Source organism: Prosopis cineraria, unplaced genomic scaffold, assembly GCF_029017545.1.
Source record: "Prosopis cineraria cultivar Desert tree isolate PC_DT_omini unplaced genomic scaffold, ASM2901754v1 PC6, whole genome shotgun sequence".
Taxonomy (NCBI): Eukaryota; Viridiplantae; Streptophyta; class Magnoliopsida; order Fabales; family Fabaceae; genus Prosopis; species Prosopis cineraria.
The window spans coordinates 10,367,078-10,380,777 of record NW_026555337.1 but is presented as its reverse complement, the minus strand read 5'-3'; the positions used below and the strand labels follow the sequence as shown (position 1 = coordinate 10,380,777).

At 30.6% G+C, this 13,700-nt stretch overlaps 1 protein-coding gene across 1 annotated transcript; it reads left to right on the top strand.

Moving 5' to 3' along the window:
* Positions 1-2,351: 2,351 nt before the first annotated feature.
* On the top strand, positions 2,352-13,187 carry LOC129312965 (probable LRR receptor-like serine/threonine-protein kinase At1g53430). Its single transcript, XM_054955770.1, has 24 exons — positions 2,352-2,634; positions 5,690-5,864; positions 6,462-6,533; positions 6,655-6,723; positions 6,812-6,883; positions 6,974-7,045; positions 7,170-7,241; positions 7,343-7,414; positions 7,736-7,807; positions 7,942-8,016; positions 8,119-8,190; positions 8,516-8,587; positions 8,697-8,762; positions 9,160-9,219; positions 9,304-9,342; positions 9,428-9,474; positions 9,654-10,021; positions 10,119-10,314; positions 10,422-10,559; positions 10,803-10,915; positions 11,061-11,271; positions 11,662-11,899; positions 12,007-12,157; positions 12,616-13,187. The coding sequence occupies exons 1-24, from the start codon at positions 2,520-2,522 to the stop codon at positions 13,024-13,026; spliced, it is 3,048 nt and encodes a 1,015-aa protein (XP_054811745.1). The 5' UTR covers positions 2,352-2,519; the 3' UTR covers positions 13,027-13,187.
* The last annotated feature ends 513 nt before the right edge of the window (positions 13,188-13,700 follow it).

Genomic DNA, 13,700 nt, shown 5'->3' with positions numbered 1-13,700 from the left:
GGTGTTTCCGTTAAAATCAAAGGTGATTCATTTCTCAACATGTTTAACATGCCATGAGATCTCACCTAATAAGATAGAGCTTCCTTCCCATTCTTATCTTCCTTAAAAAAAAAAAGATAAAGTACATAATTCATAGATATTTTTTCTCCCAAAAAATAAAAGATAACATTTATAGATTGAATTTATAATTAAAAAAACAGTTTAGAGATGAGAATTCATTGTTTAACATTATTTCCCAACCACTCCCCCAGTGCTGACCTGTCATTAATCAATTACTGATTGATTCTTCCGCGTTAGTTCAATAGTTTTCTAGAAGGGAAACGGCGGCTCCTTCCTGATGCCATCAATTATTCAATTTGCTTAATTTAATTAATTCACAATATTACTCCAAGTCATCATTATGAAAACTGCCATATATCGGTTCTTGTGATTTATCTTTAATTAATCGCAGCTAATTATTGTTAATTAGATACTAGCTAGTTAAACAGAGATTGGTACTGGTGTGAATTCAATAAACTATGTATGGAAGCTGACATTTAATTAATCCTATGAGATCTCATGTCTTGTTTGTTGACAAATAACTTAAAAAATTACCTAATTAATTGAATTATATGTTGAATAGCGACAAAGATTTGTTGAAAAATAATTCATGAACCGAGTGTGTGTGAGGAACTGAGATCATGCACCCTACTTATATATGTTAAGATTTTTTTTCTTGCCAACCAATATCGAGAAATTGTTTAACTGTACACTCCTCCATTTTCAGATGAAAAGGATATACTGATACTTTGTAGATTTTTTTTTTACTGCAAGTTTTTCTAAAAGCTTGAGCTATTAATATTTTATTTCTATTATTAGAGATTCGAGTATGCCATGTTAATATTTTTAGAAACGAACCAAATATTAAATAAAAAATATCAGCGATTCACGGTTCGCATGGTTCAACCGAGTTGAACTAATTATCAAATCAGTAACATAATAGTTAAATTAAAAAATCATATACGTATATAATAAACAAAATATAAGAAATAAATATAAAATTACTACTTAACTTAAAAATAAAATTAAATATTTTAAATTTATCATAATTTAATAAGTCATATAATACAACATGACATCAAATAATTAAAAAAATTAATCATTTTTTTAAAAAAATTGATAAAAAGGAATTTTTTTAAACAATTTAATTTTTAAAAATTGGATCCAGTTATTGGTTTGATCTCAATTTTTGGTATGACCATTACTCCAAAATGGCCTAACCCAGCTCAACTTTCAAAATACTTTTTACATGTTCAATTAAAATCTAAACCAGTCAATGATAAGACCGTCCGATTCAATTTGATTTTTTTAATCACTGTGCTCTACACTTATCTATTTAGACAATTTATGTATCATAAAGAATTCAAACTTCATCCATTAAGCATAAACTAGATTCTAAACAATTTATCTTTAAATGCTTAGAATTTGATATCCTAATGTGGTCTTGAATCAGAGTAATTAACGAGACATTACCTGAATTTCAATTGAGGCGCGATAAGCTTAGTCACTTTTGAGTTCAATGATTACATTTGAAACAAATATATAATCAATCAATAGATACTTAAATTTACAATAAGTTATAGTTTTCATAAATTAAACATTTGTTATAGCACTACTTGATGTGTCTTTTTTATTACAAAACCTTATTTAGCAAATAAAATATCGAGTTAAATGGCAAGTTGACTCTTAAATTATAGATATCCAAGCGATTGGAATTATAATTTTTTTTTTGGTGCAGTGTTATCCTTCAACTTTTAAAAATGATATATTTTGGAGCCTATTGTTAATAAAAGTTAATTTTGATCATTGATTGACAAAAAATAACAAAAAACAAAAATTATAAAAAGAACCTGAAAATTTAAAAAAAGATAAAAAAATTTTATTAGTTATTTTCTGTAATTTTTGAAGCTATTTTCTGTCATTTTTTTATCAATTGATTGTCAAAGTTAATTTTTATTAATCATTGAAGTCTAATTATATTATTTTTAAAAGTTAAAGAAAAACTTTATACCAAAAATGAGTTTAAAATTTTAAATACTGCTCAATCTATAATTTAAGAGCTAATTTACTTAATTATCTTAAACAATTTCCATTGTAAAATACTTGTTCACAAAAAGACCCTCGCAAAACATTGCATAAGGTAATGACGAATATAATCTAAATTTAAATCTAAATTTTTTAAGAAAAATTTTAAAAAATGGGTAATGGAATAAAATTTGTCCGATGGTCAAATTAAGGAAAAGGAAAAGGACAAGAACAAAAGTAACCTTCAATCCTCATCAAACAGCCAATTCACTCGGTTTCTTTTACGTATCGCACAGTTTTGGATTTTTTTTCAAAACCAATCCTTTTTATCTCTCACTTCCTCCTCGCTCGTCTTTCCCTCCAACGCACACCAATCTTTCTCTCGGTTTGGATTCTTCTTCTTCTTCTCGAAACCAGCCAACCATCTTCATCTTCCTCATCAGACTGAAGCAACAATGGAGTTAGTGATTTCAAGCTCTAAACTTGTCTGTGTTTTCGCATTGGGATTCTTCGCTTTGAATGCCTTCACGCACTGTGGATCCAACGCTCAACAGATACCAGATGATGAAGGTACTCTAATTTCTTAACCTTAATTCTTCGATGGAATTTCTTTTCCCTTTCCCTTGGTTTTCTTGTTCTAATTCCTCTGTTTGATTTCCCAAACGAGTAAGCACTGGAAAACTAATCAAGTAACTGCTATGAAATTCCTGAACTGGTTCCTTTATTTTTCCCTCCAGAAAATGAACCAACAAGATTCCAGTTGTTGAAAACTACATAGCCATTTCATTTTTTCTTTATTATTATTGATTATTGATTGGGATTTTCATAGAGAGTGGACGACTTTGAGTATATGATTTTCCATTGCAAGATCTGTTAGATTAGACAGTGATCAAAACTTTCTTCTTCATGGGGTTTCTTCATCTTTATCTCACTTGTGGAGAAGATTTTTTGCAAAAAAGAAAAAAAAAAACTTTTGTAGAAGAATTTCTACCTTTTTTTCATAAAAAATTATTGATCATATTCTGGCACTGCCAGATTCCTGAATTTCTGTGTCATTTTTTAATTCACTATTTCCTTTTAATAATTAGTAATATATTTTCCCTCTAACTAGTCATGGGCTTAATTATTACCTGTGACTTTTGGAAGGTTTCAGTGATTTGAATAAATTAAAACGAACCTTGATTGTTAAATTTTTAAGTTTGGCTTCACATGATACTTCTAAGAGGGACCACCTCGTGCATTGTTTGAGGAAAATTCACTTAATGACTCAATTTCTTTTAATAATACTTAAGAAATCTTAAGAAATTAAAATTTCTTTAAATGAGTATAGAAACAAGTTCTTATTAATATTTTCAAAAAATTATTATGCATGATTTTCAAAGTTACACTTTGAGTTTTTTTTCCTTCCACTTTAAGATGTTATAATAACATCTTCATTTAATAATAATAATAATAATTTAAATATGTTTGTAATATGGTTGAAGGGCATGTTATAGTTATAATTTTAGAAAACCTGGGGTGATGATTTTAAAAAATATATAAAAATAATTTTAAAAATTTTAAATTACCAATATTCTAATTTATAGATCTTAATTATCACTTTTAAAACATATATTAAAATCTTATACGCTGTTCTTTATGTGCATAAATACCTGTATTATAATATTATAATTACAATGCCATTGTTAAAAAAAAAAAAAAAGAAGGGAACATTGTGATATGAACAAGGCATGTGGAGAAGGAAACGCGCAAGTTGAACTAAACAAGTGGGCTAGCAATTATGGAGATATAAATGCATTTTTGTGTGTGACATTATCAATATATTGTCATTCATCGAACCCATATACTCATTCAATTGAGGAATTTAATGAGCCACGTGGCTTTTCAGGCTTTTGCCTTTTCTGCTTTGTCAATACATGCCCTAGTCTCTGTCATTAGTCTTGTTCCACTTTTTTTAACCTGTGCACTCATGCTTCTAAAACATTATGGCACGATCGTTTATTTTATTTTTGTAATTCTTTTTTGATTTTGATATGCAAAGAAATCTATTTGTTATTGATTTATTTTTGATCCATGACTTTTCTAAACGATATTATTCTTCAAACGTTAAATTTGTCTTAATTAAATGATAAAAATAAAAATGAATTAATTATTATTTATTAATTTTAATCCTCTATATTATTATTATGTTCATTCCACTCATCTCTTGTAAATTATTTTTCAAAATACGGTACTAGTCATATAGTTTTATTTACACTTATTATTTTTCCATTTTTAAAATAATTTACTAAATTTTAATTAATATTTTTAAATATAAATCATAGTTATAAAAGATGATATAATAATCCCTTATAGATACACTAAAAAAATTAAATATCTTTTGTATTGAGTATAGTGCAATACCCATTGTGAATTGTGATTAAAACGATGTGACCCTGCTTCTTAGGGATAACATAACATGTGATTTCTACCTTAATATATTGGATTTCGACATTAGTGCTAGCTTAGTTTAATTTATATTAATATTAGCGTTTTAAATTTGAAGGAGCTTTGCATGCTTACGATTCATATGTTGACAAAAACAAATACATAAATTATACCCCCCACCAAATATGACTTAGTCAAATCAATTATATATAAATATATATATATATATATATTATAAGATGGTCGGTCTTAAAGTTGGATATATTGGTTTTTTTTTTTTTTAAACTTCAAAGATTCCAATCCATTGCTGAGTTAGTAGATTTGAATTACTACAGTGTTTACATTCGTAAGGTGGTCAAGTGCAATGTAATGCATTAGAGAGAGAAAAAAAAATCTGTTATAAAAAAAAGGTAGCATAAATATTAAGTGATATGAATCTTGACAATGAAAAGACTGTTTTACATTGCATGGATTTAGGTACTAGAGAATTTAAATCCGGGTAGCTAGATTTGATTTTAGTTAATGATGTGAATATTGACTATGAAAAGTTGACTAATATTAAGTACTACTCCCATTCTATTTTATAATATATTTTTGCATTAATTTGATATTATATACAATATATTTTGAGAAAAATAATGACGTATTAAAAAAATTTATTTAAAACTTGTCCCTTATTATTTTTCTTATTAGATATCTTTCTTTCCCTTTCTTTTAATTTTAAAAATTTATATTTGTTTTAAAAATAATATTTTAAATTATATTTAATTGATTTCATTGGCCTTCATAATTTTATAAAAAAAAATATCGCAGAAAATGAGACAGATGAAATATTTTAAAACACGCAAGATTTCTCCAAAACTGGTGAACAAGTTTTTAAACTTGCTCGAAATGCTAACATGAAACACGATTACTTTAAAAAGAAATTTTGAAATTACGTGTCGAATAAGCATATAATTTATATGGGTTGTTGGATTGGAGTATGATGGCATGTCATTAATTAAATATTGATTGAAAGCTAAACGGTGGGTCAATCCCAAGTTGTCCCACGTGATATACTTTGACATTGTTTTATGAATAAATTTTAAACATGTTTCTGAAATTGAAAATAAAGAAAATTAATTAGGTTCCTGCTTCCCTGATGGTGGATATGGTAATTATCTTAAAAAAATTATTTTTTCCCCTTTTTTGGTTGCAGTGAAAGTTCTAGAAGCAATATCATCGAAGATAGATAATTTGAATTGGAAGGTGGGCCCAAGTTCTTGTGTGGATGGAGGCTTCAAAAATGAGAGCATTGTGGGGAACGACATCATTAGGAATGTTACATGCAATTGCACTTTCTCCGCCGGAAAAGTTTGCCACGTCACACATATGTAAGTATATCTGTTTTTGTTTTTTATTTAAAAAAATGTTGGTGGGTTAAATTCTCAAATCTCATGTACTTATAGATTAATATTTAAACCATGACCTCGTCGGTTATATGTTAAATCATTATTAATTGAATTAACTTTTATTAATATCTGTTTTTATTTTTAAAATACTTCCTTTAGTCCCTTATATATAAAGTGTTCTAGACTTTTCTCATGTAGATTTTAAAAAGTTGTTAAATTGCTTTACTTATTCAAAAAAATCCCAATAATTTCATTTATATCCTTATTAATTAGAGAAAATCATATTATACTTTACACAAGTCACAAGAAAGCTATTAAAATTTAATGTGCTGACTAGACAGCTTATAATTTAGCCCAACTTTTATTTTTGAATGACACCTAAGGGATCAGACCGTACATAACTATACCTTTGTATATTAGGAGATCTCCCCTCAATTTGATTTGACATATGTTGAAGTTTGGATTAGTCATAGATGTGGCAACAGAGCAAAGTAGTTTGCACGGATTGAGGAGCTAAAACTGAATTAATTAAAAAAATTTAGGTCTCTGTAAATATTTTATTGATGTGTATTATGACAGCCAGCTGAAAGGTCTTAATCTATCTGGAGTTATACCAAGTGAATTTGGCAATCTTACCCAACTGCAAGAAATGTAAGTCATTATTATTTTTCAAATTTACATTATTATTCGTTTATATATGTACAATAAATTAATGTGTATGCCTAAGAATTTGATCTGTGAATTTATGAACTAAAACGTCGGTGTGGAACAGTGATTTGACTCGAAACTATCTGAATGGCACAATCCCAAAGAGCTTTGCTAGACTCCCTCTTGTTATAGTGTAAGCGATCAAAACTTAACGAATATCCAAATGCTATTTTCCAATCACTTGCCAAATGCATTATTCATCTCTTAAACTTATGCTCCAGATCCCTCCTGGCTAATCGAATCAGTGGTCCAATTCCGGAGGAAATCGGTGATATTTCAACTTTGGAGGAGCTGTAAGTGAAAATAAATCAAAAGTCACTTGGGGTTTCTGAAACTTGTTTCTGCGTTGAGAAATGGTTTTATGGTCTTGCTGTTTTCTGCAGGGTGTTGGAAGATAATCTGTTACAAGGAACTCTTCCTTCTAGTCTCGGAAAATTGAAGCAGTTACGCAGATTGTAAGGATATTTCGTGGACAAATGATTTTTCCTTCATCTTCCTCGCTTTGTAATTAATATAGGTCTTGATGAAAATAGGTTTTTATATTGTTTTTCCCTGTATCTTCTGTCTACAAATTTGCAGGCTTCTTTCATCAAATAATTTCTCAGGGACGATACCTGAAAGTTTTGGCAATTTAAAGAAACTAGAAGATTTGTGAGTGATATATATATGACACGAGTTAGCCATTCCTTTCTTTCAGTTCTATGTTCTTGCAGACGTTTAAATTCTGAAATATCTTCTTTTATTTTCTGCAGTAGATTAGATGGAAACAACATGTCAGGAAAATTACCCAGTTTTATTGGAAACTGGACCAATCTTGATAGATTGTGAGTCTATTTTGCTCTTACTCATTTTAATTCTTTCCTTGTTGAAGAAGGTACTTTTTAGTTGATTTTGATCCTTCCATGAAAAAATCATGTGATTCTGTCAGGTGAGTAAGTGCAAAAATTTACCGCACCAATATATCTACATATCTGATGAACATATAAAAATTCACTGTGTTCATAGGCTGTGAACTATAGAACTCCAACTCGATAGACCTTACCATATAGTTTAACCCTTAAATTGAGAGGATTTTGTTCAGCATCACTTGTCTAAATTATTATTATTATTATTATTATCATTATTATAACTACTTTTATTGACAGGGATTTGCAGGGAACATCCATGGAAGGCCCAATTCCTCCAACCATAGCTTTGTTAACGAATTTGACTCAGTTGTGAGTTACTTGTTCCTGTGTAGTTTGCAGACTGTTCAATGGCCTCGGAATTTGATCTACAACATAAGGACATTTTCCTGTTACTGATTATGTCTTTTTTCTTTTTTGGTTTTAAATTTCTGTTCCCAATTCAGGAGAATAACTGATTTGAATGAGATGACAACAATGAGATTTCCTGATATAGAGAATTTGAAATCCTTGAAACAATTGTGAGTTATGAAACCTTCTCTGCTGTTATATGAAAATCTGTTTCATGCACTTTTAATTATTTTTAATGAAGTTTATTTACTTTCCTACTTTGTATTACTTAGGGTGTTGAGAAATTGCTCAATCACTGGTTCCATTCCAAATTACATTGGTCAAATGGAAGACTTGGTTGCTTTGTAAGTTGATTCGTACTCATATTTTACCAATTCCAAATCCTCCAAAACAGTATTTTCAACCAATTTCAATTATCATAGTATTCATAAGTTATTAACGGTAATTATCTCGAACTTTGCGTAATGCATGGGAAACATTCTAGTTTACCTTTTTTGACAACTGACAACTTAATTCTCAAGTTAGAAATAATTACTAATATCATATTTTGACTATGACAATAAGAAATTCTAGCGATCATTTTTAATCATATATATATATATATATAATAGTGATATTTGCAATGATAATAACTTTTTTTATGATGTTTGTGTTTCAAATAAATTGCAGAGATTTGAGCTTCAACAAGTTGAGTGGTAGGATCCCTAGTGAAATACAGGACTTGACAAGACTAGATTACATGTGAGCATTGCTTCAAGTAACTTAATTTCTCGGAACTATTTTTTGGTGGGCAATAAATTTCTTTGGTTTTTTCTCTTTTTCTCATTGATTTTTATAATTATGCATGCAGGTTTTTGACTGAAAATTCTTTGAGTGGAGATATTCCAGGATGGATATTAGCAAACAAAAATAACTTGTTAGTACAATTTTTTTTTTTTGAACTCTTATTACTTGTACACCAGTCTTATTTCTTGAAATTAACCCATATATCATTTACCATATTAGCAATTAGCCCTCAAATCTTTCACATGTAATTTACTAATTATTCCCTCACAAACATATCAGATTTCATCTCTCACACACCTTCTTGTTAGTTTTTTGTAGTATTGTCCAGATTACTGCACTAATTTTGGTCTCATGCCCATGTGTCACATATTTGGGAAAGAGTGACACAATAATGTGACATTACAAAGAATTCACATTTCAACATTACTTTTCCCCTCAAATATATTTATTGATAAACATTCTAAAGCTTGGAATGAATTACGGAAAAATAAACTTAAGTTGTTACTTCACTCTACTCTCTCTTCCAGGGATTTATCTTACAACAATTTTTCAAAGACTTCTGCTAAGATTTGCCAGTTCAAGGATGTGTACGACTCTCTCTCTTTCTCTTTCTCAAAGCCATTGAGCAATAACTTTTGTTCTTCTACTGAATCCTTATCTTTGTTGCACAGAAACTTGGCTTCAAGCCTATCATCTTCAGCAGAGACCTCGTAAGATTATGGTTATGGTCATTCTGTTATAACTATTCTGCACCATTGTTGAATCGTGTATTGAAACTGATTATTCATCTTGCAGAATTACTTGCTTGAAAAAGGACCTTCCTTGTGGGGGAAAACCTAAGTGTGAGTGTTCAAAACTTCATACATCTATAATGTTTTCATGCACTACAATGTAAGGATATCAAATGATACTAAAATATCATAGATGTGATATTTTTACAAGAGAAGATGTTGAACTGAAGCTTTGATATTGTGGTTTCTCCTTGATGTGAAGTTTTATCTGGTTGTCACTATATATGCAGATCATTCATTGTTCATAAACTGTGGAGGATCAGAAATTGAATATGAGGGGAATAAGTATGAAACTGACCTTAATCCAGAGGGTATATCATTCTTTAGTCCTTCTGGCGACAAATGGGCTTATAGCAGCACAGGATCATACTTAGGAAACACTAAAGCTGATTTTATTGCAAAAAATACATTTTCTCTCAACATTACTGGCCCCAGCTTCTACAAAACAGCTCGCCTTTCTCCTTTGTCTCTCAAGTATCATGGCCTCTGTTTGCTTAATGGAAATTACAATGTCAAGCTTCACTTTGCTGAGATTATGTTTTCTAATGACCAGAAATTCAGCAGTCTTGGAAGGCGCATATTTGATGTTTCAATTCAAGTGAGTGTCACAGTCTAAATCGTGTCTAGTGATTAAAAGGTCCTGTAAGAAGAAAGAGTTCTGAAAGGTTGAAACTTTTGTGCCAAAATCTTGACAGGGTAGGAAGTATTTGAGTGATTTTAACATAATGGAGGCAGCTGGTGGTGTTGGTAAGGGCATTTTCAGGGACTTCAACGTTGATGTTAGGGATAACTCCTTGGAAATCCATTTATATTGGGCTGGGAAAGGAACAACAGCTATTCCTGATAGAGGTGTATATGGACCTCTTATATCTGCTATTTCAGTCACCCCAAGTGAGTCAAATCTCAAAATCATTGGTCTTCACTCTTTCTAGCTTAAACAATGTAATTCGAACCTTTTGATTTTGGTATGAATCATAAACATTTCCACTTTGTTGTAGACTTTCAAATTCCTTCAGAAGGGCTTTCTGCTGGAGCCATTGCTGGAATTGTGGCTGGATCATGTGTGATCCTCATACTGATACTGATTGTCCTTCGAAAGATGGGTTTCTTAGGTGGGAAAGATCCAAAAGACAAAGGTGAAAAAAAATCTGAAATAGTAAAGCTTATCAGTTGCTAATTTGGTGTAATATAGCATTAAACATGACTTTAACCGTCTAAAAGTAACATGCAAATCAAATGGATAAATTTGATTTTTGTATATTAGTTGGCAAACAAAATATCGCCCATGTTTCACCTACAATAAATTCGTGTCTTTTTCCTGGAGTTTCATTTGGTTTTGCTCTTATTTATATAACCTGTTTTTTTTTTTTTTGGGGCAGAACTATTAGATCTGAAAACGGGTTATTTCTCCTTAAAACAAATCAAAGCTGCCACTGATAACTTTGCCCCAGAAAATAAGATTGGTGAAGGAGGTTTTGGACCAGTGTATAAGGTAACTTCGGATATATTATATTTATACTCATGCCATATTAACTTGACAAATGCGCTTAAAAAACAGATAACATCTTTTGGATATATTGATTGTATTTAAGAAAAATGATGAAAAAATTGAAACCAGGGAATTGGTTGAATTGTAGGGCGTACTATCAGATGGTGCTGTCATAGCTGTGAAGCAACTCTCCTCAAAATCAAAGCAAGGGAATCGGGAATTTGTTAATGAAATAGGAATGATTTCTGCTTTGCAACATCCAAATCTTGTGAAGCTTTATGGCTGCTGCATTGAAGGAAACCAGCTATTGTTGATATATGAGTACATGGAAAATAACAGTCTTGCTCGTGCTCTTTTTGGTAAGGATTTAAATTATTTACAGTAAATAAATTTCACCATATAGCATGATAAGGAAGGGATGCAGAGAAGATGGATTTCATGCATTCTCATTTCTCTGCATCGCTCTCTTTTTTATTGTGCTACCATGCAACTGCATTAGATCTCCAAAGTTTTTCAATAAATGCTTTGTTCATGACTTTGAATTATGTCTTTATTTCCGTCTTTCAATTTCTGAAAAGACAAAATTCAGATGTAGTTTCTTAGCATTTTTCTGATTCATGCCTATGATTGACCAATTGGAAGTAACTTCTTTGGATGTTGCAATTTAACTAAAGGATCTGATAGTAAACATTCTAGAAAGTTTCTTTCATTTTGTTTTTTGTAAACTAAGATGTAATTGATATTCTTAGGTCGCCCAGAACAGAAATTACACTTGGATTGGCCTACAAGAATGAAAATCTGTGTAGGGATTGGAAGAGGATTAGCTTATCTACATGAAGAATCAAGGTTGAAAATTGTACATAGGGATATCAAGGCAACAAATGTCTTACTTGACAAAGGCTTGAATGCTAAGATCTCTGACTTTGGTTTAGCCAAGCTTGATGAAGAAGAGAATACCCATATCAGCACAAGAATAGCAGGAACAATGTTAGCATTCTGCTGCTTCTTTTCTTGCATCAATTCTCAAAAGTGGTAGATTATTAGAAATTTATTTCTTTTAGCTGATTTTGAGGTACTATATTTTTTATTGACAGTGGTTATATGGCTCCTGAATATGCCATGCGAGGATACCTGACTGACAAAGCAGATGTTTATAGTTTCGGAGTTGTTGCTTTAGAGATTGTGAGTGGAAAAAGCAACACAAATTACAGGCCCAAGGAGGAGTTTGTTTATCTTCTTGATTGGGTTGGTTAAACTTATCTTTGATGCTCAGTATGTTCAAAGGATTTTCACCCTTCTAATTTTCCATCTGTCTATTCAATGTTGGTAAGACTGAAATCAAACTAAAATGAACCCCGGCTACAATTAAAAAGCAATTTAAAGAACTGATACATTGTCAATTTTGTGTGATTTCTTGATAATGAAATCAAATGTAAAATTTTTATGATATAAAAGGGATATAAATGTAATGAGAAGAAATAATGTCCTGGTTCCTGAGATACAAGCCTTTTTCAATATGGTCCCTCATTGTCAATGCCTTCTTCAATTTGGTCCTTTCTATTACCTCAAATGATCAGCTGTGTCAAATTACTGGCATTGTCTCATTTTATAACATGTCAAAGAAGAAACCAAGGATACATTTTCTCCATAAATTCACGGTTTGATTCCATTTCTAAAAATTGCATACTTTCATGTAATTGAAGGCCTATGTTCTTCAAGAGCAAGGAAACCTTCTTGAGTTGGTGGATCCAAGTCTTGGTTCAAGCTATTCCTCACAGGAAGCCATGAGAATGCTGGAGTTGGCACTCTTATGTACTAACCCATCTCCAACTCTTAGGCCACCCATGTCCTCTGTGGTTAGCATGCTTGAAGGAAAATTGCCGATCCAAGCACCGATAATCAAGTGCCGGGAGGGTGACCAGGATGCAAGATTCAAAGCCTTTGAGATGCTATCACTAGACAGCCACAGCCAAACCTTTGTTTCTTCTACAGTTTCACAAGAAAGCATGGAGCAAAGAGTCCAATCAATGGGTCCATGGGGTGATTCCTCTGTTTCTCTTCCAAGTAAAGATTGCTCTTCATCTGATAGGCTTCTTAGGGATTCCAATGTATAATCTGTTCAAAAAGTGGGTTGAAAAACTTGCTATGGAGTAGATATTAGAATAGCCATAAGCATGCTAGTGCAGAGTCAAAAAGAAATTTGATGATGTGTAAAGAACATTTGTTCATGTATTAGTTACTGTAGTTTCCGAATAGAAAAATTTATACCTGCAAAGTTTTCTGTTGAAGGATGATAGGAGTATTGGTGGGGGGGGGGGGAGCTTTTCTTGAGATTTTGAAATACAGGAAATATTAAATAGTTAGGGTATGTTTGGTTTAGTGGGAGGAAAGGGAGGGATGAAGGGGAGAGGAGGGGTTTTAATAAACTTTAGTTTGGCTTAGGAAGGGAGGAAAGGGAAATCAAAAATAAGTTAACAATTTTATTCCTATTAAATTTAACTTGATTTTTATTTTTTCTTTGAAAAAAAAATCTGTTATATCATCCTTTATTAAGTTTTTATTTTAAGAATATGAACTTATATTAATTAAAAAAATTTGAAGAACAAAAACATTAATATTATATTTTATCAGTGAGTCTAATAAAAAATATTAAAATTTTATACATTAAAAAATTATATATTAATTTTTGTGAGATGGTAAAATTTATTTTATTATAAGAAATGAAGACAGAAAGATAATACATAATTTTTTAATATAAAAATAGTTTAAAATTTTTAAAATAAATATT